This window comes from Triturus cristatus, chromosome 4_2, assembly GCF_964204655.1.
Source record: "Triturus cristatus chromosome 4_2, aTriCri1.1, whole genome shotgun sequence".
NCBI classification, from domain to species: Eukaryota; Metazoa; Chordata; class Amphibia; order Caudata; family Salamandridae; genus Triturus; species Triturus cristatus.
In genome coordinates this window covers 786,624,290-786,650,614 of record NC_140586.1, presented here as the reverse complement: position 1 = coordinate 786,650,614, position 26,325 = coordinate 786,624,290, and the positions used below count along the sequence as shown (strand labels likewise).

Genomic DNA, 26,325 nt, shown 5'->3' with positions numbered 1-26,325 from the left:
TTAAAGAAATACTAGAATCAAGAAAGCAGTACATTCTTTTTGTATGCCCAGAACATGTCTCACTGCCCATCAAGGAAAGAACAACGTATTACATGGACAGACAGAATCCCTTACGAGAAGTACACCCAATAAAAGGCGAGGACAATGAGTTTAAACGTGTATTTGTATATACGCCCATATCGAAAATAGAATTGTTACAAATGAAGAAAGTGGTACCCAGTCATGACAAAGACCCAGCGGGTTTCCACCGAGATATTAAAGACATGTTACTCATGGGGGAGTATACCTATCCCGACATTATGACAATATTAAAGGTATTGATGCCTGCTGGCATTTACGAAAAACTCAAGGAAAAAGAGTGGGAGGTGGGAGACCAAAAGATAGAATGGTCAGCATTAGAAGCAGAAGAAAAGGCCCAAACTGCAGGAGCAGGGCTTGGGGATAAAACTAAAGCACTACCAGGTTTACTAGTACAGGTACTGCCACGTTTATTAACTACGAAAAAGGAAGATTGGGGTACAATTTCAGCCTGTAAACAGAAGCAAGATGAAGACACTAGTGATTTCTATGCCAGATTTGAAAAATGTTTTGGTATAAATAGTGGCATAAAAGCAAGTAGCGAATCATACCCACATCTGTTTGTGACAAAATTAGTAGAAAATTACTTGCCTCAAGTGAAGAATAGAGTATTAAAATTCGAGAGTACCTGGCAAGGTAACACCCCATCACAAATGTTGCAAATGTTACAGTATCATCACAATAGAATTAGAGAGGAACAAGAACATGAACAAAGACGCATGAAAGACACGAAAATGAAAATGCTAGTCTCCCAGACAGTTCCAGCTGAAGGACATAAAAAGGGTACGACACATTCCACAGATTCAACAGGACCTGTAAAAGGGACATGCAACTATTGTAAAAAGCCAGGTCATTACGTACACGATTGTCCAGTTTTGAAACATAATATCGCCATAGGTAATACAAAAGAAAGACCACGGCCACCTAGACAGGATCAGAATGAACAAGGAGCCCCGCAGCATGCACAGTCCATGCCAGCTCCACCACAGTCTATACAGTTTGTGCCAGCTGCACCAGCGCTGCCTGTTGCTGCCACACAAACCACGACACGACAGCTGTACCAGACCGCACAGTACGACTATCCTGATTATCAACGATACGCATGAACAAGCCTAGAGAGGGAAGTTGACTTACCCCTTATCGAGGTCCCTGTAGACCAAGAAGGACCTTATGTACATAGTGAATTATTAGGCCAAGACAGAAAATGTTTACTCGATACAGGGGCAAGTCGAACAACTATAAAACGTAGTGAAGTTCCAGGGGCACCCCTCTCAGGCTCACAGAATATTTCCCTTGGTTTTTCAGGAAAACCTATTGTTAATGAAGTGTCACAGCCTCTTCCACTTACGATAGGACCTTTGACCCGAACTACAGATTTATTGCTTACTAAATCATGTCCAGAAAACTTGTTAGGTATAAAAACACTGAAAGCTCTAGGAGCTATAATATGTTGTTCTCCGGAAGGAGTAAGATTGTTTTTACGTGATTTTAAAGGTCACTATGTGTCTAGAGACATGGATCCCCGACTGCAGACTTTACCTACACATCTATGGGCACAAGGCCCTACTGATGTTGGTTGCATGAATATTACACCATATCGAGTTACACTAAAGGCAGGAGTGGTGCTACCACGAATGCGACAATACAAGTTACCACCAGATGCTGTAGTGGCTTTACTGCAAATCATTGACGAGCTCATTGCCCAAGGAGTGGTTGTGGAAACAGACTCCAATGTATGTAATTCCCCGATAATTCCGATTCTTAAACGAACAGATCCGAAGGCCCCGCCAGTATATCGATTGGTTATTGATCTGCGCGAATTGAACAAGTGCATTGTGCCACAATTCCCTGTGGTCCCAGATATCTCGTCATTACTGACAGCTATTGATTCCGAAGCAACATTCTTTACTGTAATTGATCTCAAGAATGCCTTTTTCAGCGTCCCAATAGATCCGGAAAGCCAATACTTGTTCGGATTTAGTTTAAATGGACGTAGCTTTAAATTCTCACGCGCACCTCAAGGATTTACAGAAAGCCCCAGCATCTATAGCCAAGCACTGAAACGAGAACTCGACAGTATCCACATGCCAGTTAACACTGCCTTGCTTCAATATGTCGATGATCTGCTGATCACCGCGAGAAGCGAATCCGAATGTGAGAAAGCATCACTGACAGTTTTACAATTTCTAGCCGAAAAGGGGCACAAGGTGTCCCCTTCTAAGCTGCAATTCTGTGTCCAGCGAGTTGTTTATCTTGGACACTCGCTGTCCAAGGAGGGAAGGCAGCTTACACCCGACCGCATTCAGTTAATAGCTAACATGCCAATACCTAAGACACAAAAGGAGGTACGGGCTTTCATAGGCCTCACTTCATATTGTAGGCAGTGGATCCCTCAGTATGCATTTCTAGCAAAACCACTCATTCAATTGACAACACAGGAGGCAGCCACATCGACTGTTCTCCCTTGGACTCAGGAACATACACAAGCTTTTGAAAGCCTAAAGAAAGCTTTATGCCAAGCACCTGTTTTAGCAACACCATGTTACAGTAAACAGTTTACACTCTTTGTTACAGAACGCGAAGGTACTGCCTTGTCAGTACTCACACAGGAACAAGCAGGATCACACAAACCATGTGCTTATTTTTCTAGTACATTAGATCCCGTAGCTCAGGCTTTGCCTGCATGCCTAAAATCAGTGGCAGCAACAGCTTTAGCAATCAGACAAAGCGATGCCATAGTGTTAGGACATCCATTGACAGTTCAAGTACCACATGCAGTAGAGGTTCTCGTGAATCGAACACAAACACAACACTTGACTATAGCGCGACTTACAGGGTATGAATTAACATTGTTTCAGCCACATATAGAAATCAGACGTTGTAACACATTGAATCCTGCCACACTTTTACCTGTAATCGGAACAGACCCACTAGCCCATGACTGTATTGAAGTTATTACAATCACGACGAAACCCAGACAAGACTTAACCGATGTCCCATTGTCAAACCCAGACCTGACGTTGTATGTAGATGGTTCATGTATGAGAACAAGTACAGGAGAGTTAGTGGCCGCTTACGCAGTCACAACAGATACTGAAATCATTGAAACAAATTGCATAAATACCTTGTCAGCTCAAGCCGCAGAGCTCATCGCTCTGACACAAGCCTGTATTCAAGCCACAAATAAAAAAGTCAACATATACACTGATTCACGTTATGCATTCGGAGTTGTACATGACTTCGGCGTGCTGTGGCGAGAGAGAGGTTATTTAACTTCCCACGGTGCCCACATTCAGCACGGACCCCTCATTCATGCCTTATTAGATGCAATACATCTACCCACTGCAATATCAATTATGAAATGTAAAGCTCATACGAAAGTTACTGATATCATTTCTCAAGGCAATGATCTAGCTGACAGAACAGCTAAACAGACTGCTCAAACTCAAACATCCGACATGACAAAGACAATAGTCCCGACGCCAACACATTGTATGACGATTAAAGATCCCACTCTTGACGTAATTGATATACAGACACATGCTACACCAGACGAAATAAAGAAATGGACTGAATTAGGAGGGATCCAAACGGATCAAGGATGGATGATGAAGGAAAAGTCTGTGTGGTTCCTTCCTGATTCAATGGTCCAGGTTATAATTAACACTGTACATAGTCCAGCACATCTAGGAGAAAAAGCTATGCTAGACAGCATTCAACACATTTGGTTCAATAAACATTTACGAGCAGCAGCTAAACAAAAAATTCGTACCTGTATGATCTGTTGTCAGTTCAACCCAGGAAAAAGCGTTCCCGTGGAACAGGGTGGATTTCAGCCTCCTGATCACCCTTTTGAAGTCCTCCAGATGGATTATATCCAGATGGAACGATGTAGAGGATTCAAATATGTTCTCGTAGTTGTCTGTGCTCTTTCCCGTTGGACGGAGGCATACCCGGTTTCAGATTACACTGCCCCGACTACTGCCAAACAGTTGGTTCGAGAATTCTTCCCACGATACGGTTTACCACGTGTTGTCTACTCAGATAACGGCCAGCCGTTCTCATCCGAATTAATGAAACACGTTTCACTTTTGTTAGGCTATCAGTGGAAATTCCACTGTGTCCGACACCCCGAGGCAGCAGGTCTCGTAGAAAGACATAATCAGATCCTGAAAATTAGATTGTCCAAAATATGCAGAGAGAAAGGTGTCGACTGGGTAGTAGCATTACCAGTTGCACTCTTTTACATGAGAATGGTAGCACACTCTCGAACAGGGCTATCCCCGTATGAGGTGATCTTTGGCAGACCACCAAATATGTGGGGGACGCCCATACCACGCAAAATAACTGATATTGACTGTAATATGCTGACAGATTACTTGGCTTCCTTGATGTCTGCACTACAATCTTGTCGTTCACAGGTAGCTGCAGCTTTTCCTGACAACACTGAGGTGAAACCCCATGACGTAGTTCCGGGAGACCTGGTCCTGGTGAGGAACTTTGATCGAAAGACTCAACTGGAACCTAGGTGGAAGTCACCGCAGCTGGTCTTGCTCACCACAAGGACAGCCGTGAAGATCGAGGGCAGGAAAGGCTGGATTCATTCAAGTCATATCAAGAAATTTCATGGACTACAATCGGATGTGAATACCACACCTCGTGTGTCTTCCCCCATTGACTCAAAACTTCCTTTTGTTGAAAAGAGTAATTCCGAACTTTATAAACTAAAACTCAGGTCTAATCAGTCAAGCAATTTGATTGTTTAAGTCCTCTCCAAGGTGAAGCGGTTGAATTGTCTCTGACATGTATCCCTTAGACCTGAATAGAGAACACACCCGAAAAATGTTGAAACGACATGCGTACTGTAAATCACTGCGTAGTCATTGCACAGTGACGTTATTAATTTTGTTTTTCTTAAGTCTTTTAATAATTACTGCAAGTATATTGTTGCACATATATTATCCTATTTCTAGACATGTTTATAATATTACTGCTGAACATTCTTTTAGTGAATTACCTCCGCTTGAGTTGTCTTATAGATTTGCGCTGCGCAATAACACGTTTATCAGTATGTTACATCATTCCCATCAGGTTAGCAATGCTACAAATTGTTGGATATGTGGCCGACTCCCTCCCTATCAGAATTATAAAGGAATTCTACCTCTCTTTCCATACCCGTTCACACACAACGGCTCCTGTGGAGCATGGTTTAGTTTAATTAATTCCCTAGATTCGAATTCTGTAGTTTATCAAGATAATTGGGCATGGGGAAATTTGAACTTAGTTTTACTTAAAGTCTGCTACCCTAACAAGGAGGGACTTCCCCAGAGAACAGGAACTGATCTAGAAAATGAAGTGTATGGATTAGGTAATTTTACGCTTAATCTTATGATCCTAAATGTCGAATCCGAAGCTACTCAAATTTTGCCCGCTATGTCAATATTTCCAGTAAAAGGTGAATTATGTGTAAGAAAGAATGGTTCCATACATATGGGCCATAGTAGATGCACCACTGTAGTAGAATTTAGTGATCAAGGCAAGTCTACATTTAGAGCTTCCCGCCATTCCTATTTCATATGCGGTCAGACGGCATATGTACGTTTGCCTCTAGATTGGGATGGTACTTGCTACATTGGATTCCTTTTGCCACCTGTTTTCCTAGCTCCTCCTGATTATCACAGAAATACTTATTTAGTACACAATAGAGAAAGGAGAGATCTCCCAATAGTCGATTACACTGAAACAGCATGGGAAAAATACACAGATTTCAATAAAGGTCTCTTTCCCTATATAGGTACAGTTACTAATAGTAAGCTGATACGTAGATTAACTAGAACCCTTGAAGCAGTAGTGAACGAAACTATTTCCGCCTTAGGCAATTTAACAGAAGAGCAGTCTGCTATGCGGATTGTTGTGCTTCAAAATCGTCTTGTCCTTGACGTCATCCTAGCCGATAGGGGCGGAGCTTGTAGGGTCATCGGATCAAGCTGTTGCATTTTCATACCAGAAAATTCGCCATCTGTATATAAAGCCATAACTCGCCTTCATAAGATTGTAAGCCAGATACACCAGAACCCAGGCACCTGGACTTGGTCCGGTTGGTTTTGGAGTGTATTATCTACCTTTGGATGGAAGGTCCTATCTTTCCTAGGTATTAGCCTTCTCATACTATTCAGTTGCTGTCTATGTCTGCAATGTGGACCAGCGATCTGTGGTCTGTGTGCCACATCGTGTATTCCACCACCAAGATTTCATTCATCCCGGAAGAAGAAAGAAGAACAAATGATGCTATATGAACAGATCAACGGATTGATGAAGATTGATATCTCTTAACGGGCAAGTAGGGGACAAGGAGGGAATGTGGAAATATGGATTTTTCTGATCAGTTATGTCCCCTATCTTGGACCCCAACGGTTTCATGTATGAATCATAAGTACATGTATGTTCCCTCCAGTTCCAGTTATGAAGACGCAAACACATGTGCGTCCACCGTCAACATGTCCTCTTTCAGATCCGCCATGAATAGGCCGGATATTCCATTCCTAAGTATGAAAGGCCACCGGCTTTATATGGTTCACTTATGCCATTCTTACAGTCCAGGCAAGTAGGCCCTGATTCTGTCATCAAACTCTTCTTGCCTTCTGCCTCTGAAAGCTCCAGTCTGAGCCTGCATCTGTGACCATGAACTTTGTCTCATTCCCTGCGCGGCTCACGAAGCCTGACATCAGCCTGTTGTCTGCCAAAAACTGTATTTCACCTTCGAAATTATCTGCTCCGTTCCCTGCCCAATGCATTCCTGTCTAGTAGTTTAAGTAAACATTCTTCCAGCTACCGAGCAAAGGCCCGGCTTCTCTGTCTTTATGCAAGTAATTCATAGCCCTATTACTATGGAAGATTTCCGCCCTCGCATCTAGTGTAGACACTTAGACGCTTGTACACGCACTAACAGTCAGTATAGTCAGTATAGAATAAGATTCTACTCTAAGAGACCTCTCTTTTGGATAACATAGTTCTTTAAACATAGGACGTTAGATATGATTTGGGATTAGGTTGACTTGACCCTCCAGACTTCTGTCGCCATATGTAGAGCTAAATGTCAAGTCCCCTTCACCCCCTAGTTGCACGTCAATCACACGTCATGCTGCTGCGCGCGCATTTCTGCCAAGTATTTCTGCTGACATTGCGAAATCCTTTCATAGAACCACCCTATTATGACATCACATCTGATGACGTTCTTTAATCACACCCAGTTACGCCTATTTTTGCTACGCATGAATATATTATCCACACTATCAATTGTTACGCCTCTAGTATTTGCTTCACTGTAATGCCTATTGTATAAAAGTGATTGATTGTCAATAAAGTATGTACTTCACTTCCTGAACCTTCGTGGTGATGGAACTTGGAGCAACCGATTCGAATCGACCATTGGAATAAAGCCCATTCCGAACCTCTAATACCACGGATTCTGCCTCTTATTTACTGAGCTATTTTATTATGTTTCTGTATCAAATTAAGTCCCGGTAATTAAATTATTTACCACAGTATGCATAAATGAAGACCCCCCCCCCCCCCAGGACTGTCAGAAGGAAAGAGCAGTGGAGACTTTATTTCCCAGGCCCCACACTTTTTCAGGGTCCCTCGCTCATCCTAGTTATCAATGATGAAGCATCCTAAAATGGCTACACCACTAGATGGAGATTATATGTTTTTTGTTTCTCTGAAGCATTTATTATTTTTAACTTAGAACCTGTGGGGCATATTTACAAGCAGGCGATAAAAAATTATCGCCATTTTCGGTCGAAAAGCGGCGATAATTTTATCGCCTAATTAGCAAGGCCCCGCTAACGCGTGAAACCTTGCTTTAGCGTCAGGATTCCTAACGCCCAGTTTAGCATCTCTAATGAGATGCAAAGAGGGCGTTCCTGACCTAACATGAAGCGACATCTCTCCTATTATCGAGCCCCACGCTATGAAGCATAGCGCCAGGATAAGTAGTGATAACCCCTGTTATCGATACTTTCCTTACGCCTGCTTCAGGACTGACTTAGCCATGATATCCTATGGAATGTGGATATCATGGCTAAGTTTGTGAGTCCCTATCGACAAGCTAACGCCACATTGTGTGAGATTATCGCTGGGTTTCCAGCGATAATCTCACGTTAGCCAGTTAGTGTGAGGATTTTTATCGCTGAGGAGATAAGCATTGCTGTTAGATCTGGGGGTCTCTAGTTGGCAGGGTAGGTACCACTGTCCAAGTAGGGACCCTTGCTTCTAGTCAGGGAAAGGGGGATACACTGTTAAGATAACCCCTGCTCACCCTCTAGGTAGCTTGGCCTGAGCAGTCTAGGCTATCAAAGGCAATGTGTAAAGTATTTGTACCAACACTCACAGTAACACAGTGAAAACACCACAGATTTACTCCACACCAGTTTTAGAAAAATAAGGTATCTTTACTAAAAACTTCACAAGACCAAATACTACAGAAAAACCAACATACAATTAAAAAGATTACTTTAAAGATAGTTCAAGAGTTTGCAGAAAGTACTCCAGGATGTAAAAGTCAGTGTCCTGCACAATGCGACTCTCAATGCACACAATGCGACACTCTCGTGCCCAACAGTACCTGTAGTTGCGATAAGGTTCCCAAAAGCTATAACAAGGAAGATGGCGAAGGCGATGCGATACTCCTGAGATCTTGGGGAGGCTTTGCAGCAGCCCTGCTTCACGCAGCAGAGGTGGATGCGCCGGCTCCGATCTGTAGGGGGAGGATGCGATGACTTTGGCTTTCGTTGCGTAGGTTTCTTAGGGGGAAGCTTCACGCACAGGAACGATGCGACGATCTTCGGTGCGGCGCGATGCGCGGCGCAGCGCGGACTTCTGAAGCTGCAACCTTCGATGCGTCGCAGTGCGCGGTGCTGACTTCTGGCGCCGCAACCCTCGATGCGTCACGGGACGGGACTCTGCGTCGACACACGCAGCGACTGGATACTTTCACGCGCCGGCAGTGGTGCGGCCCGCAAACTGGTTCTGCGACGACCCTCGCAGCGGCAGGAATCTTCACGCACCGGGACGATGCTCAACGCACTCGGTGATGCGGGGACTCCAGGTGCTGCGATGACGCCGCGATGAAATTCTCCTCGCACTCTCGATCTTGCGACACGCAATCGGATGATGCGTTGGGTACCAGTTACTCTTTTTCACACTTCTGCTTCCCAGCTCCCAAACACAGCAAAACGACCTCCTGAGGCCCCAAGACTAGGCAAGCACTCCAAGGCAGGTCAGAACTCCCTCAGCAGAGTTCCAGGGGAGCTGGTGGTGAAGTTCTTTTGTTCCTGGGACTTCTTAACAGGGAGCCAGCTCTTCTCAGGCCCTTGGAGATCAGAATCAAAAGAAGGGGACACAGCAAAGTCCTTCCCCTCTCCTTGGCAGCAAAGCAAAACAGCAAGCAGGCAGTCTTCTCCTATTCAGTTCTTTTTAGCTTTCTCCTTGGCAGAGGTTCCTCCTTAGTTCCAAAGTGATCTAAAGTTTAGGTGTCTGGGGTCCTCTTCTTATACCCCTCCAAGCCTTTGTCTCTCTTTGTTTCAGTGGGGGGATTCCCCTGCTCAAACCGGTTCCTGGGTGTGCTCTGCCCTGGAGCACCTGGTTCCTTTCAGAGTGAGGGGCAGGATCGTTAGACACCCACCAGGATGTGGAGCCTTCTTTGTGTTGGCAGAGGCAGAGTCCTCAGCCTGGCCAGCAGGGGGTGGAGCCAGCATTGTGCTGGCAGAGGCAGCCCTACTCAAACCCAGGAGCTACTCCTCCCACCCATCTAAAGCAGATCTCCCTATTCACCCTGCTGCTGACTCATCCAGACTCCTGGAGCCACCTAGCCCATCACATGACACCAGTCAACCAATCAGCACACAGGCACACAGGAAGGTTAAACAGGAGAATAGCTACTTTCTAAAAAGTGCTATTCTCACACAGTGAATTTAAAAACCATCTTGCTAAAAAGATGTATAATTAAATTCTGAACACAAAGATACCAAACTTGGATTTTCTATCTTGCCCTTATGGGAAGATAGGCATGTAAACAGCCTCCCCCATTCTGTTCTATGGGCAAGATAGCCTCTCAGCAGTGAAAAATGAAAATGGCTGTAATTCACTACCAGGGCATGTTACACACCTCAGTACATGCCCTACCTTTCAGATACACTGCACCCATCCCAGGGGGGTACCTAGGGCCACCATAGGGATGCCTGACATGTACAGAAAGGGAAGGATAAGGCCTGGTCAGTGGGTGCACTGGCCAGGTCGACATGGCAGTCCTGGACTGCACATAGGCACTGCAAGCAGGCCTAAGACATCATTTTAGCGCTACTCCTGTGGGTGGCACAATCAGTGCTGCAGCCCACTAGTAGCATTTGAATCCCCAGCCCTTGAACGCTCAGTGGACTTTACTAGGGGCTAACAGGTGAAACAAATATACCAATCATGGATAACCAATCAATATAACAATTTACCTAGGGAGCACTTGCACTTTGACACTGATCAGCAGTGGCAAAGTGCCCAAAGCATCTACACCAGCAAAAACGAAATCCAGCATAGCATCAAAAATACAGGAGGTAGAGGCAAAAAGTCAGGGGTAACCACGCCAAAGATGCCAGGTCTAACACATGTCCCCTCCAGCTGAAAGTGGGGAGAACTACCCACCCTCTTGGGAGTTCTCATCGCTAAGGCGGAAAAACCTGGACAGACCATCGGCGTTGGCGTGTTCTGTACCGGGGCGGTGTTCCACCGTAAAGTCCATCCCCTGTAGGGAAATGGACCACCTCAACAGCTTAGGATTCTCACCCCTCATCTGCATCAACCATCTAAGGGGCCTGTGGTCCGTCTGAACCCGGAAGTGAGTCCCAAACAAGTAGGGTCTCAGCTTCTTCAGAGCCCAGACCACAGAAAAAGCTTCCCTTATAATCGCACTCCACCTCTGTTCCCTGGGAAGTAGCCTCCTACTAATGAAAGCTACAGGTTGGTCCAAGTCCTCATCATTTAGTTATGAGAGCACTGCTCCCACTCCATGCTCAGAAGCGTCTGTCTGCACTTTGAATTCCTTGGAGAAGTCAGGCGCCTTGAGTACAGGTGCTGTACACATGGCCTCCTTCAGGGCATCAAAAGCTTCTTGGCAGGCACTGGTCCAAATCACTCTCTTCGGTAACTTCTTGGAAGTTAGTTCTGTCAAGGGAGCAACAATGGTGCTATACCCCTTGACAAAACGGCGATAGTACCCGGTGAGTCCTAAGAAGGCTCTCACCGCTGTCTGGGTCTTGTGGGATTCCCAGGCCCGGATGGTATCTATCTTGGCTTGTAGGGGTGCCACCTGGCCGCTTCCTACTTGGTGTTCCAAATAAACCACCAAACCCTGCCCTATCTGGCACTTACTGGCCTTGATAGTGAGGCCTGCACTGTGCAGAGCCTTCAACACTGCGCAGAGGTTTGCAAGTGTTCTTCCCAAGTGGAGCTGAACACAGCAATGTCATCCAGATATGCGGCGCTGAATTGCTCCAGCCCGGACAGTACCTGGTTGACCAGTCTCTGGAATGTGGCAGGGGCGTTCTTCAACCCAAAGGGCATGACACGGAACTGGAAGTGCCCCTCTGGCATTGAAAACGCAGACCTCTCCTTGGCCCCATCAGTTAAGGCAATCTGCCAGTACCCAGAAGTTAAATCAAACGTACTGAGGTAGTTGGCAGCTCCCAACCGATCCACAAGCTGATCAGCTCTGGGGATGGCGCGTGCGTCAGTCTTCGTGACCGCATTGAGCCCACGGTAGTCCACACAAAACCTAAGTTCTGGAGTGGCACCTGGCGCAGCAGCTTTTGGTACAAGTACCACTGGGCTAGCCCAGGGGCTGCTGGAGGGCTCAATCACCCCTAGTTCCAACATCTTAGAAACCTCCTTCTTGATGCTGGCCCTGACCTTGTCAGCCACCCGGTAAAATTTCTGTTTCACAGGCATGCTATCTCCCGTGTCCACATCATGGACACACCAGTTGGTGATACCGGGGGTCAGGGAGAACAGAGATGCAAACTGACCCAGCACATGGCGACAGTCCCTCTGCTGTTCTGGGGTCAGGGTGGGCGAGAGGACCACTCCATCCACTGACCCATCTTGCTCCTTAGCTTCCAGGAGGTCAGGAAGAGGATCGCTATCCTCCTCCATCCCTGCATCTGTAGCAAGTAGCATTGTTATTTCAGACCTCTCAAAATGGGGTTTGAGGCGGTTCACATGTAGGACCCTCATGGGGTTCCTGGGAGACCGCAAGTTGACCAGGTAGGTCACTTCACTCTTGCGCTCCACCACCTCATATGGCCCAGTCCACTTGTCTTGGAGCGCGCAAGGCTCCACTGGCGCCATCACCCACACCATCTGCCCAGGTTGAAATTCCACCAGAGTGGTATGCTGGTCATACCATCTCTTCATCTCATCCTGGCTGGCTTCGAGGTTCGCCTGAGCGAGTGCCCGGAAGCGCTGTGTCTGGTTGCGGATGGCCAGCACATAGCTGAACACATCCTGGGGGGTTTTCCAAGGGGATTTCTCCCAACCCTCCTTCACCAGACTGAGAGGTCCTCTAACAGGGTGCCCGTACAAAAGCTCAAAGGGACTGAACCCTAGAGACTTTTGTGGTACCTCCCTGTAGGCAAATAACAGGCATTAGTAAAAAGACGTCCCACTTCCGTCTCATGGGCTCTGTCAGCCCCATGATCATGCCTTTCAGGGTCCGGTTGAACCTTTCAACCAACCCATTTCCTTGAGGGTGGTAAGGAGTGGTGAACTTATAAGTTACCCCACACTCCTCCCACAGAGACTTCATATACCTGGAGATGAAGTTGGTACCCCGGTCAGATACCACCTCTCTGGGGAAACCCACACGGGAAAAGATCCCCATCAACGCACGGCCCACCACCGGGGCTGTGGTTGTCCTGAGAGGGATAGCCTCCGGGTACCGGGTGGCATGATCCACCAGGACCAGGATGAACCTGTTGCCTAAGGCGGTCCTGGGGTTTAGTGGCCCCACAATATCTATCCCCACCCGCTCGAAAGGGGTGCTCACTACAGGAAAAGGCTGGAGAGGGCCTTTGCATTTTCCTCCAGCCTTGCCACTTGCCTGGCAAGTCTGGCATGATTTACAAAAGGAAGCGACGTCCGTCTTCATCCCGGGCCAGTAAAAGTGGGTGGCAAGCCTTTGTCGGGTCTTGTCCTGCCCGAGATGTCCTGCAAGAGGCACGTCGTGAGCCAGACCCAGTAGGAAGTCTCTGAACCCTGTGGGTACCACCAGGGTACGTGATCCACTGGGCTCAGCAAACCTAGGCTCACTGTAAACAAGTCATTCTCCCAGTAGAGAAAGAAGTTCTTCGGATCAGCACCTGCTGCCTGGTCTGCAGCCTGGTGCCGCAGACCTTCAAGAGTAGGGCATGTCTTCTGCGCTTGGCAGAACTCCTCTCTGGAGGGACCACCCTCTTGCTGCCAATGGGTCAGCTCAGGTATGTCTCCCAGCTCAGCTACCTGTTCCCCTGTAGGCTCCAGGGCATCCCCCGCAGGGTCTGCTCCTTCCTGGACCGTGGGAACAGCGGGGGTGGACGCACCACGCCCCTTGCCCTTCCTCTTTCTGGCAGGGACCTGGGCCACTGTTTCAGGCTCCAGGTCTGCTTCACAACCCTGTCTGGCTGCCATGGACCGAGTGGTCACACAGATCCATTCAGGCAAACCCAACATCTCCAAATGAGCCTGGCGTTCCACCTCCTTCCATGGGGAACTCTCCAGGTCATTACCTAGCAGACAGTCTACTGGCATGGATTGACAACACCTCTGAGAGGACCTGAGACCACCCCCCCCCAATCAAAGGGAACATGTGCTACCTTGCAAAGGCGCACAGAGATGTCAGCTGATACTACAGGGTGAAGTACATCGGGAATGATCAGCTCCTCATGGACCCACTGACACCTGACCGTGGTCACACTGGCTCCAGTGTCCCTGAGAGCCTCCACCCTCTTCCCATTGATGGTCACCCACTGCCTGTACTTCTTAGTGTTATCAGGGACAGGGGTTTCCTGGACCATCTCTGTGTCTCCTAAAGAGACAAGGGCCATAACTGCTAATCCCTCCAAATCACTAGAAATTAAATCCCCACCAAAAGCTACACTAGCTATACCCGGTGTTGGAGCACCAGAGGGTGCCTGGGATTTCTTGGGACACACAGGAGATTTGTGACCCGATTCCTGACAGTGATAACACTTAATGGGACCCTTGTTATCCGACCTGCCCTTAGGGGGCCCGGTTGGTTTGGGTTTTGACTTGGGGGGCTGGGACTGGTTACCCTAGGAACTGTTTTGGGGCCCTTGTGAGAACTCCTTTTGGTTACCCTTGTCCCCCCCACTCTTCTGCTGGGGACCCTGCCCACCTTTGGCTATGGTACCCACAATTCCTCTGTGGACCCTGGTACTGGTCCAGCGGTCTGCCGCCTTAGCAAGCTCAATGGGGTCCGTCAGCTTGCTGTCTAAAAGATGCTGGCGCAGCTCTGGAACACATAGACTACTCAAGTGCTCCCAACTAATTAAATGTAACAACCCCTTATAATCAGTTACCTTGCTGCCCTTCATCCAAGCTTCCAGTGCCCGCGAGTACAGATTCACACACTCCATCCAAGTCTCAGACTCTTTCTTCCTGGAGTTCCTAAACTGCAGTCTATACTGTTCTGGAGTAAGTCCATACCTGAGACATAGGGCCTCCTTCATATTGGGATAGGTCATGGTACCTGCTAATTCCAAGGGCTCTATAGCACTCCTCCCAGAAGCCTCAAAATATTTCCACAGGCCCGCCCCCCAATGCTGTTCAGGCACACCATTCATCCTCAACGCAATTTCATACGAGGTAAACCAGGCATAGATATCCTCACTCCTATTATAAATTCTGTACTAAATCCTTGGGGATATATACTTTACCCCCCTGCACTGGCTGTGCGCTACCACCATTGGAACCGGACTCCGCCTGCTTGGCCTTGATGTCCAGTTCTCTCATGCTCACTTCATGAGCCAGAAGCAATTTCTTCTCTTCCAAGGCACGGGCATTCTTGCTCTCCTCCGCCGCCTTTTCCTTCTCTACTTCTAATTGCTTCATTTTCATTTTCATTATTTCCAATTCATGGTCTCTCACCCTTTGATTCTCCTCCAACTCCTCTGGAGTGAGCCCCCTACTGGAATGGGAGCTGCCAGCCCTTGAGACTGTTCTGCCCACGGGCAGATCTTGGGGAACAAAACCATCCTCTTCATTTGCATCACCTTCTTCTTGGGCCTCCCACCAGGCTTTCAAGACTCTTTGTAGCACATCCTTTCTAGATCCGCTTTTCACAGGGCAACCAAGGTCTTTTCAGAATTGCTTGAGCTCCTCAACCTTGTACGAATACAGATCCTCAATGGAAAACTCCAATTCTGCCCTCTCACTTGTTGCCACCTGAGACATGATGCTCTTGAAGAGTTACTCAAAAATAGAATCAAAAATACAGTATGTGGTTGCGTATTGGTCTGCACTTAAACTAGTGATGTACACCAATTACTGTGGGTCAGGTACAAATACAAGTTCAATCCTCACCGCTGACCACCAATGTTAGATCTGGGGGTCTCTAGTTGGCAGGGTAGGTACCACTGTCCAAGTAGGGACCCTTGCTTCTAGTCAGGGAAAGGGGGATATACTGTTAAGATAACACCTGCTCACCCTCTAGGTAGCTTGGCCTGAGCAGTCTAGGCTATCAAAGGCAATGTGTAAAGTATTTGTACCAACACTCACAGTAACACAGTGAAAGCACCACAGATTTACTCCACACCAGTTTTAGAAAAATAAGGTATCTTTACTAAAAACTTCACAAGACCAAATACTACAGAAAAACCAACATACAATTAAAAAGATCACTTTAAAGATAGTTCAAAAGTTTGCAGAAAGTACTCCAGTATGTAAAAGTCAGTGTCCTGCAAAATGCGACTCTCAATGCACACAATGCGACACTCTCGTGCCCAACAGTACCTGTAGTTGCGATAAGGTTCCCAAAAGCTATAACAAGGAAGATGGCAAAGGCGATGCGATACTCCTGAGATCTTGGGGAGGCTTTGCAGCAGCCCTGCTTCACGCAGCAGAGGTGGATGCGCCGGCTCCGATCTGTAGGGGCAGGATGCGATGACTTTGGCTTTCGTTGTGTAGGTTTCTTAGGGGGAAGCTTCACGCACAGGTACGATGCGACGATCTTCGGTGCGGCGCGATGCGTGGCGCAGCGCGGACTTCTGGGCAGCAACCTTCGATGCGTCGCGGTGCGTGGCGCGGCGTTGACTTCTGGCGCCTCAACCGTTGATGCGTCACGGGACGGGACTCTGCGTCGACACACGCAGCGACTAGATACTTTCACGCACCGGCAGTGGTGCGGCCCGCAAACTGGTTCTGCGACGACCCTCGCAGCGTCTGGAATCTTCACGCACCGGGACAATGCTCGACGCACTCGGCGATGCGGGGACTCCGGGTGCTGCGATGACGCCGCAATGAAATTCTCCTCGCGCTCTCGTTCTTGCGAAACGCAATCGGATGATGCTTTGGGTACCAGTTACTCTTTTTCACGCTTCTGCTTCCCAGCTCCCAAACACAGCAAAACGACCTCCTGAGGCCCCAAGACTAGGCAAGCACTCCAAGGCAGGTCAGAACTCCCTCAGTAGAGTTCCAGGGGAGCTGGTGGTGAAGTCCTTTTGTTCCTGGGACTTCTTAACAGGGAGCCAGCTCTTCTCAGGCCCTTGGAGATCAGAATCAAAAGAAGGGGACACAGCAAAGTCCTTCCCCTCTCCTTGGCAGCAAAGCAAAACAGCAAGCAGGCAGTCTTCTCCTCTTTAGTTCTTTTCAGCTTTCTCCTTGGCAGAGGTTCCTCCTTAGTTCCAAAGTGATCTAAAGTTTAGGTGTCTGGGGTCCTCTTCTTATACCCCTCCAAGCCTTTGTCTCTCTTTGTTTCAGTGGGGGGATTCCCCTGCTCAAACCGGTTCCTGGGTGTGCTCTGCCCTGGAGCACCTGGTTCCTTTCAGAGTGAGGGGCAGGGTCGTTAGACGCCCACCAGGATGTGGAGCCTTCTTTGTGCTGGCAGAGGCAGAGTCCTCAGCCTGGTCAGCAGGGGGTGGAGCCAGCATTGTGCTGGCAGAGGCAGCCCTACTCAAACCCAGGGGCTACTCCTCCCACCCATCTAAAGCAGATCTCCCTATTCACCCTGCTGCTGACTCATCCAGACTCCTGGAGCCACCTAGCCCATCACATGACACCAGTCAACCAATCAGCACACAGGCCCACAGGAAGGTTAAACAGGAGAATAGCTACTTTCTAAAAAGTGCTATTCTCACACAGTGAATTTAAACACCATCTTGCTAAAAAGATGTATAATTAAATTCTTAACACAAAGATACCAAACTTGGATTTTCTATCTTGCCCTTATGGGAAGATAGGCATGTAAACAGCCTCCCCCATTCTGTCCTATGGGCAAGATAGCCTCTCAGCAGTGAAAAACGAAAATGGCTGTAATTCACTACCAGGGCATGTTACACACCTCAGTACATGCCCTACCTTTCAGATACACTGCACCCAGCCCAGGGGGGTACCTAGGGCCACCATATGGATACCTGACATGTGCAGAAAGGGAAGGATAAGGCCGGGTCAGTGGGTGCACTGGCCAGGTCGACATGGCAGTTCTGGACTGCACATAGGCACTGCAAGCAGGCCTAAGACATCATTTTAGCGCTACTCCTGTGGGTGGCACAATCAGTGCTGCAGCCCACTAGTAGCATTTGAATCCCCAGCCCTGGCACACTCATTGCACTTTACTAGGGGCTAACAGGTGAAACAAATATACCAATCATGGATAACCAATCAATATAACAATTTACCTAGGGAGCACTTGCACTTTGACACTGATCAGCAGTGGCAAAGTGCCCAAAGCATCTAAACCAGCAAAAACGAAATCCAGCATAGCATCAAAAATACAGGAGGTAGAGGCAAAAAGTCAGGGGTAACCACGCCAAAGATGCCAGGTCTAACAGTTGCTAATAGCACGCTATCTCAGCGATAAAAATCCACGTTACCCGGCGATAATTATCCTCATGCTAAGAGCGCTGAGCGATAATTATCGCCGGGTGTTGCTGATATGCCCCTGTGTTCGTTTTGTGTGAGGCCCCGCATGACATTTTAGACCTACATTGTGGAAAAACATTTGGAATGCCTGGGCCGCCACAACCACGAGTAAAGAACAACTACCTTGGAAAGGCCCTTTGTACGTTACACAGTACTGAATTACAAAAACAATCTGTGAACTGAGCATTTGTACAAATCAGTTAAAGTCAACAACCAAACACTTCTTTAGGTCTCGCCTAGCGATGCAGCACGAATGTGCTGCATCGCTTTGTGAGGCATGCAGGATACACTATAGTGTGGAAGCTTCGTTGAAGCTCCGCCCACGATCCAGCCCCATCTCCTTCATTGGCTTAGGTTATAAATGCTGCCTTCCGATTGGTTTTGAGCTTGTTAGTCCCTCCCCATGACAGCCATGTCAGTCATTTGTATCCTTCCATGGCTACTAGCCCCTTCACTGCACAGACTATTTTCTTCCCTCCCTCAGTCCGTGACTACTTTGGGCCCCGCCCCCCTCCCACACACTCCGGGTCATGCTCATGCCTTCGCGCACCGCCACACTCGATTTCCAGTGTGCTGTTTAGCTACCTTCCTCAGCTTCACTTTTTCCTGTTGTGTGCACGTGATCTGCTGTCAGCTGCAGATTCAGTTTGGAGTCCGTGTACAAACACACAAAATCCTGTTTAATCATCGATACATCTACGAGCTGTTAACTCTGTAGCAGCTCTTTAGCCTGAGCATGGGGGTGAAAAGGGGCAGAAAGTGAAAGCCGTAGTTCATTACAACACGGACTCCTTGGGCTTCGGAGATCGTGAAGCCGTCTGTTACCAACTTGACACGGGAGGGGCGAAGCAACATCCTCTGCACCGTGCAGGGCTGCGGGAAAGTGCTGTCTGACCCGCCGGCTCCCAATAAGATTCACGGTGTTCAGGTGTGCCTTCTCTGTGTGATTACTCCCTCATTATGGCTCGAAAGTGCACACTTGCACCAGACTGGCATTACCAAACTGCCGGCCCTCGTTTCTCTAGTGACCCTGTAAGCGACCTTCTTCAACTGTTTTATAGCCATTAACGATCTATTTACCTTCATTAGTGTGACTCTTCGTCTATGGAAGTTTTATATAGCTGAAACTTGGACCAAAGGCATAAGAGTCCACATTCTTTAAACACGGGGAGATTTAGTGATTTTCTTTTGCATCTTTTATATAGCGCGAACTCGACCCGAAGGTATTGGAGCGCTGTATATGAGCACCGTATTTACATTACATATTCAGGCACGGGGAGATTAAGTGATTTGCCCAGAATCACAGGATGTGGACGCGACCTCGAGGCTCGAACCCTGGTTTCCTGCACCAAAGTCGGCAGCGCAGCCGACAGACCATATCCTCTTCCCAAGTGATTTGTCGAAGATCACAGGATACTAAACCGAGGACTGGACTCGAACGCGATTAGTTCTAAAATCGTCATCTCTAGCTGTTTGGCCAGATCGATTCCCTCCTTCACGTCCAGGTCCACTTCCTTCTGTTTCATGAACCCATGTCTAGATTCTCAACACTTCTTCCTGTCTATGTTTCCTTTTCTTCAATCTTAACCACACTAACCGAATGATCACTCCGCTTTGTTACCACTGTTTTGCTAATTTTGTGACCTTGATGCCTTCCGTCTCCCTTCAGTAATAGCGTTACCTACACACTCTTATTTTCTATTTTGCATCTATGGTGTGTGGCCTGTCTGTAATTTGAAGAGAATAGGATGTTTCCACTTTCTGAGGATATTGGCTATGCATATTTAAGACAAAAGTTCTACATTTCTAAAACTGCTTGAAAACGTACGTTTCTCTTTGTCATAGCTGCACTTTGAATAAGAGTTACCGAGTGGAGTGTGGCGGAATCTCCTTTACTCCCAGATGTATACATAGAGCCCCCTAGGAGGGTCACGCAAATTGTGCTCAGACCCTGGTTTAAGCACGCACTATTACCTCCATGGACCAAATTGCAGTGGCAGAAGAGCGCAGTAAGAGCAAAACTGTGGGTAGTAAAATACAGTTTTTGTTGTATATTCGTTAGTGCACAGGGCAAACCTTGCAATCCGGCACAAAACCCAAACCAATGCTGAACGCTAGCAGTATTTGCCCAGATGTGTTTGCATATGATTTAAGCAGACACTTGCAACGGGGCCGGCCATCAGGCCTCTTAACCCACCCTCTTTCTTTGCATTCATCGTTTTAATGTTCATCTGCTCAGAGGCATGTTTGTGCGCAGTTGTCGTTTCATGAGACGAAAATCTACAATTTACGGCTGCAGTGTTTGTACATCAGGTTACCCAGGAGACATGCGGGAATGAAATGAAGCATAACAGTTCCCCCAACAATTATGTTTTATTGAATTTTGAGGTTTGTGTCGGGACCTATAACAAATCCCGAGGTTGTTTAAGGCATAAGGGAAGGATTAAGGGATTACTCAAAATCCCCATTCCAGTGTTCCTTTGTGGAACTGAATCAGGTCTGTTTCTCAAGATAAATCATTTTTTCAGCTGCAGCATTTGTTTCATTCCCTCAGTCGCTGTAAGGGCAGAGCACCTGCTTCAATGTCAGTCGTGTACAAGTGACAGGAAAAGCATTCCAGTTTTACCAGTGTGGACGATGTGAGGAGTAAACAGAAGAAAATCTCGCGCTGCCTGGTGTCTGAGGCAAATTGACCTGAACCCTTTGAACCCATGTGAAAATCTGCACAAGATTTACATTTTCTTAAAATAAAGCACCACCCCTCCGACTGTACCTACTTAACCCTTTTAACTGGCGAAGGCGTAATTCCAAACATATAGCGAGTGTCATTCTTGCAGTTACTAAAGCACTGCCTTCTCCTGAAGTCGGAAGAAAGCACTCTAAACAGTATTGAACTTAACAGGCATAACCTGTAAAACACTTTACTTGACATGGTTCTCTAATATTCTTTGAAGTGTATATGTTTGCCCTAAGCCCTTTCAGACTTAACATTTAGGATATGTTGATTCTGTCAGATGCATTTGTACAACAAGTTATGACTTAATCAAAGGCAAATTATTAGTCATTATTATGCCCAATAAATTGAAGGGGGGGGGTCAAAAATTGTGTACACTAAAGTTGCAAGAAAACAAACAATCTCAGAATCTGAGGATTATTCCGTATATTTATACCTTTAGAGGTGTCCTGTACTTTCATAGCACGGTCCTGCTAATATTAACACAGAATTGCACCACAGATGTAAAAAAATATCACTGCACTGTTGGATTAGTAAGTGGTGATGGTGGTAGGGAAGTGACTTCAGCAGGAGAGACGGTTGGTCTAATGTTTTGTGGGAGATGCAGTGGTGAGGTGGACAATAGTAGCAAAAGTGGGCAATAGATTGACCTGACGACTGGAGTTAGTGCTTAATAAGACGGAGTGTTTGATAGCAATGGGCTTTAACTAAAAAGTGAGTGCAGGTGGTCCCATGGATAATATGGTGCATAGCTAAATACTTCTAAGGTCCCAAAGGCGAGACCGTTGAATTGCAAATGCTTGTTTATTCTTGTTGCTGCTGAAAATGTACACTGATTCTTTCTAGTGACTTGCATTATGTTTAAAAACAGGAAGTCATAATACTTTTGTTAGTTACCCAGTCCAGCGGCCCCAAGGAAGACTCCTCCAATTGCAGCAGCCCCGTAGGATGCAGAGATTCCCACAATAATGCTTCCGGCGGCAATGCCCAGGACTGCGCAGGTGATCCGCAGGCAGCGAGGGTCAGTGCCGGCGGCGCTCATCCACGCCAGGGATTGTAGGGCGAGGGCACAGAAAACACGGGGGGCGCAGGTGAAACAGAGCCGGCAGTGATCATAAGATCCGCGGAGATTATCTCTTGGCATCTAACCAAGGAAATGTTTCAGGCGTGTTCTGAAAAGCAGCCAAATAACAAAAGTCCTCCATGTTGAAAGTTCTGCTGCGAAGGTGCTGTCGATATGCGCACAGTTTGCCTCTGCCCATGGGAAACTGATAACACATTCCAGAAACCGCTCGGGCTCCGGTTTCCCCTCGCCGAGTCAGCAGTGTGCCTCATTCCTGAACACAGCAAGGTCACGTATGCACAGATGTTGAGAGTAAGAGGGTATTTGCAAGGTGCCAATTAAAGATGGAGCAAGGCGCATGGTAACCTTCTCAGGGGATGCAGTGAGGCCTATGCATTCCTCTCCGTTTTGATCCGATGAGAGCTAAAGCTGCACCTGAATCAAGGGACGCCTGGCCCTCTCTTGACTTAGTGAAGAGTTTTCCTATTCACTTTTAAGAACGGATATTAAAGTTTAATAGCCTTGGACTAGGTTACACTTCATTGAAATACCAAGGCAGTTCAAGCCCTCAGTCATCACCTGAGCCTCTCCAGGATACCACGTGCTTCCTTCCTCAGATCTCTCTCGAACCTATTTTATTTCCATCAGCGTCACTTCCGTGCAGGCCAAGTCGTTTCAAGGAGCTGCAAGCAGCACAAGGAAAGGAATGACGCTTCTGCAGAACACTTAAATACATTTCGATATTTAGAGACTGCTCCCAATCAGCAAGCATGATTGAGACCTGCACTTTAACAGACTTAGAACCTCGTTCATAGGTGTGAGGTAAAAGACATCTGCAAGATAACTGGCTGCTGTCCCGACAGACTGCCGCCAGCCCACTTACAAGCAGACCAAAGCGCTATTCCCAGCGATGGAGAAGGCGGCAGCGCCACCATCATGGACAACTGCTATGCGCTGCTTGCGCTGCGAGAAATAGTGTTGTCGGTCCAGCCAATTAATGTTGGCCACTTTAAGACCTTTGCCACACCACTGTCCTTTCAGACTAGGACTTGTCATGTAAACTATGGCTGTCCCAGGCAAAAAAAACTCTTTTAAATATCCTTACACAGTAGGTGAAGAGTCCCACTGATATGGAATTCCTGGCAATAGACCCCTTCTACCTACCCAGGGGGCAGGTGAGTTGGAGACGAAAAAAGTCTTGGGGGGCAAAGACAACCTTTTGGACTTTCCAGTGACCCTATACAAATCACCCATTGTCTGAGTCATACGCTCCATTAAACAAATACAATTGCATAGTTTTGTAGTGAAACATTGATAAAGGCAGGCATGTAGTCACAGTTTGCAAGTATGCTTTAATTGTTATTTAAATTCACAAAGTAATTAGACCAAATGTGAAATAACATGTTTTTGATTCCTACATCTTCATGTACCAAGCAAACAAAGGTGGTACAAGAAAAGGAAGAATAAATTGAATGCTCTCTGCGACATTCCTAAACCTCAATATGCAATTGGACTAATATTGGAGTGCATTGGAGATAGGTTGCAGGCACACAGAGCTGTAAGAGCAGAGAAATGTCCACTTACTAAAAGTGGCCTATCTAAAAAAGCAATGTAGAATGCAACCTCACCAGTAAATAGGATTTATCATTGCCATTCCAAAGATATAAAACATGAAAGAGCTACTCCTCTCTAACCAGGAATTACAGCTTAAAAGAGTGTATTAAAGAATTCCCAATGTTAATCTATGAGCGGAATATGCCTTGCAGTAGTGAAAAACAAATGTAGGTGTTTTTCAATACAAGGACATGCAAAACTTAAATGTACTTGTCCTACTTTTTAGTAATATAGTACCCTGCCCTATGGGCTTCCTAGGGCCTACCTTAGAGGTGACTTGTGTGAAACAAAAGGGAAGTTTAAGGCTTGGCAAGGGTTTGTTGATACCAAGTCAACATGGCAGTAAAACTGCACACTGGCTCTGCAGTGGCAGGCCTGAGACATGCTTAAAGGGCTACATGTGGGATGGCACAATCAGTGCTGCAGGCCCACTAGTAGCAATAATTTACAGACCCTGGGTATATGGTATACCACTGTATAAGGTACTTACAAGTAAAGTTTGAGTTTGAGGCCAGTTGTGTATACACTAATGTTACCATGTTTAGGGGAGAAGCACATGCACTTTAGCACTGGTCAGCAGTGGTAAAGTCTGCAAAGTCCTAAGGCCCACAAAAAGAATGAGCAAACAGAGGAGGTAATCAGGCAAAAAGTTTGGGGAAGGCCACCCTAAAGCTGGTAGGTCTAATAGTATTAAAGTCAGTCAGATCTCTTTTGGGAAATCCTGGTTTAGCAGGGCACAAACACTGGAAGTTAATCGCCTGTGTCTGAAGGGTGGGGAAACTGTTATTGCAGATGAATGATATGGGTGTAGAATGCACTCAAACCGCATTATCTTGCACAAAAATATAAGAAGTGCTATGAGATAAATTTGCAATACAAATTAGCCTTATGTGGGATGCTCACAAAAATGCGATGTACAGTGGTTGTGAGAAAGAGAGATGTCTCCCAATGTAAAAATTTCTGCAGTGAGAGACACATATGAGATGTTCACAGAAGATAGGTATAGTGAGATATGCAGAATGAGACTGTGTGGCAAAGCTCAGATATGAGGTGTTAATGATGAACACCAGAAATATAGTGTTTGTGTGTGAAGCTTACAAATTGATACAGTGGTGGATGGTCACAAATGAGTAGTGCATGGGATGCACTAAAGCACAAAAGCCTCGTTCTATGGGAGGCTCACAAAAGCTATAAAATGCTCAAAACTAGCAAATATGCCTCGTGCTAGAATTACTCCAGCAAAAATATTGAGCATTTAATTGAAACAATGATTGAATGTGTGGAGACCTTGCTCAAGACTATGATGATTTATTTACAAGTGACATTTGGAGAGTTGGGTATTAACAGTGAATTAATCTTTGGGATAAAGTTATTGCTACCAACCAAAAAGGTCAGATTGGCAGGATAACTGGCATATGGGTGGTAAAGTGCCCAAACACCCATGACTCAGCTTCTGAGCATGACTAGGAGGAGTCTGGAGACCCCTTACTGAAGAACTCTAGCCAGGGAATAGTTCTAGTGACACAGAGGGAGGCACTATATGTAGGACCTCCTTTGTTCCTCCTGGGAGGGTGCAAAGGGTTCAGGGGAAGGTCCAGGTCCTCCTCGGTTAATACAACCTCCTCTACCACTTCAATATGGACCTCCATCTCTAGCAAGAGGGGGGAGTCTTGAGAAAGGGAATACCAGCTGCTCAACTTGAGATAGCCAAGCTCAGAATCAAGAAGGAACATTTGGCTCAGATAAGGAAACCCTAAAAGGCCAGAGGGCTAGAAAGAATTTGGGATCAGAATATCATGGTGGCAGCACTAGTGAACCTAGAGTTAGGGAACACTCCTTTGATACTAGGAACTTAAGCAGGATAGTCCTTCCTGGCCAGGAGGGTGATGATATCCATAAGTAGATTACTCTTTTAGAGAGGGCCTGTAAAGTTCAGAAGGTTTCTTGAGGACAGTAGCCAGCTATCCTCTGGCTCTCCTTTGCTAATAAAGGTAAAGACAAACTCTTGACTGTAAAGGAAGAAGATGCAGACAATTACACATTCTTGAAGAGTGCCCCCATAGATGGGTTTGGGCTAACCACTGAGCAAAACAGGGTTAAACGTAGGGACACACAGAAGGCACACATTCAAGACTGGGTAGACTTTGTAGATAGTGCTATTAAGGCTCTGGAAGCCTCGCTTAATGGAAGTGATGTGCATGATTATGAAGAACTGTACAATTTACTTGTGAGAAAGTACATCCTTAATAACTGTCAAAATCAGCAACTGCACCTGTACCTGCTGGGCTCAGATCTGACCTCTCCCCAAGTATTGGGAAAGAAGGCAGACAAGTGGGTCCACAACAGGGTGAAAAAAAGTCTCATGATGGTGGTACCAGAAGGAAGAAGCAAGATTCGTCTAAGGCCCAAGAAAAAAGGTGGGGAGAAATCTAAAGAAATAGTCTTCTGAAGGTCCCCAAAAATCTTCCTCTTGGGGTGGACCTCAATCCTCTTCCTCCTCTAACAAGAAACCTTGGTGGTATTTGTGTAATGAAAAAGGCGGATCACTGATACAACATTGACTCCTATAAAATTATGGACTCACTAATATCGTATACAGAAATATTGCCACCCAATACACAAAACTAAAATAAAAGAAACAGATAAAAAAAAT

The 26,325-nt window shown here is 46.6% G+C and overlaps 1 protein-coding gene across 1 annotated transcript in view; it reads right to left on the bottom strand.

Moving 5' to 3' along the window:
• KNCN (kinocilin) overlaps window positions 1-22,205 on the bottom strand; it is a 415,466-nt gene extending 393,261 nt beyond the window's left edge. The window contains exon 1 of the mRNA XM_085600168.1: window positions 21,893-22,205. Within this exon, the coding sequence (XP_085456294.1) occupies window positions 21,893-22,139 (247 nt within the window). The 5' untranslated portion in view covers window positions 22,140-22,205. The remainder of the gene's footprint in view (window positions 1-21,892) is intronic.
• Window positions 22,206-26,325: the final 4,120 nt, after the last annotated feature.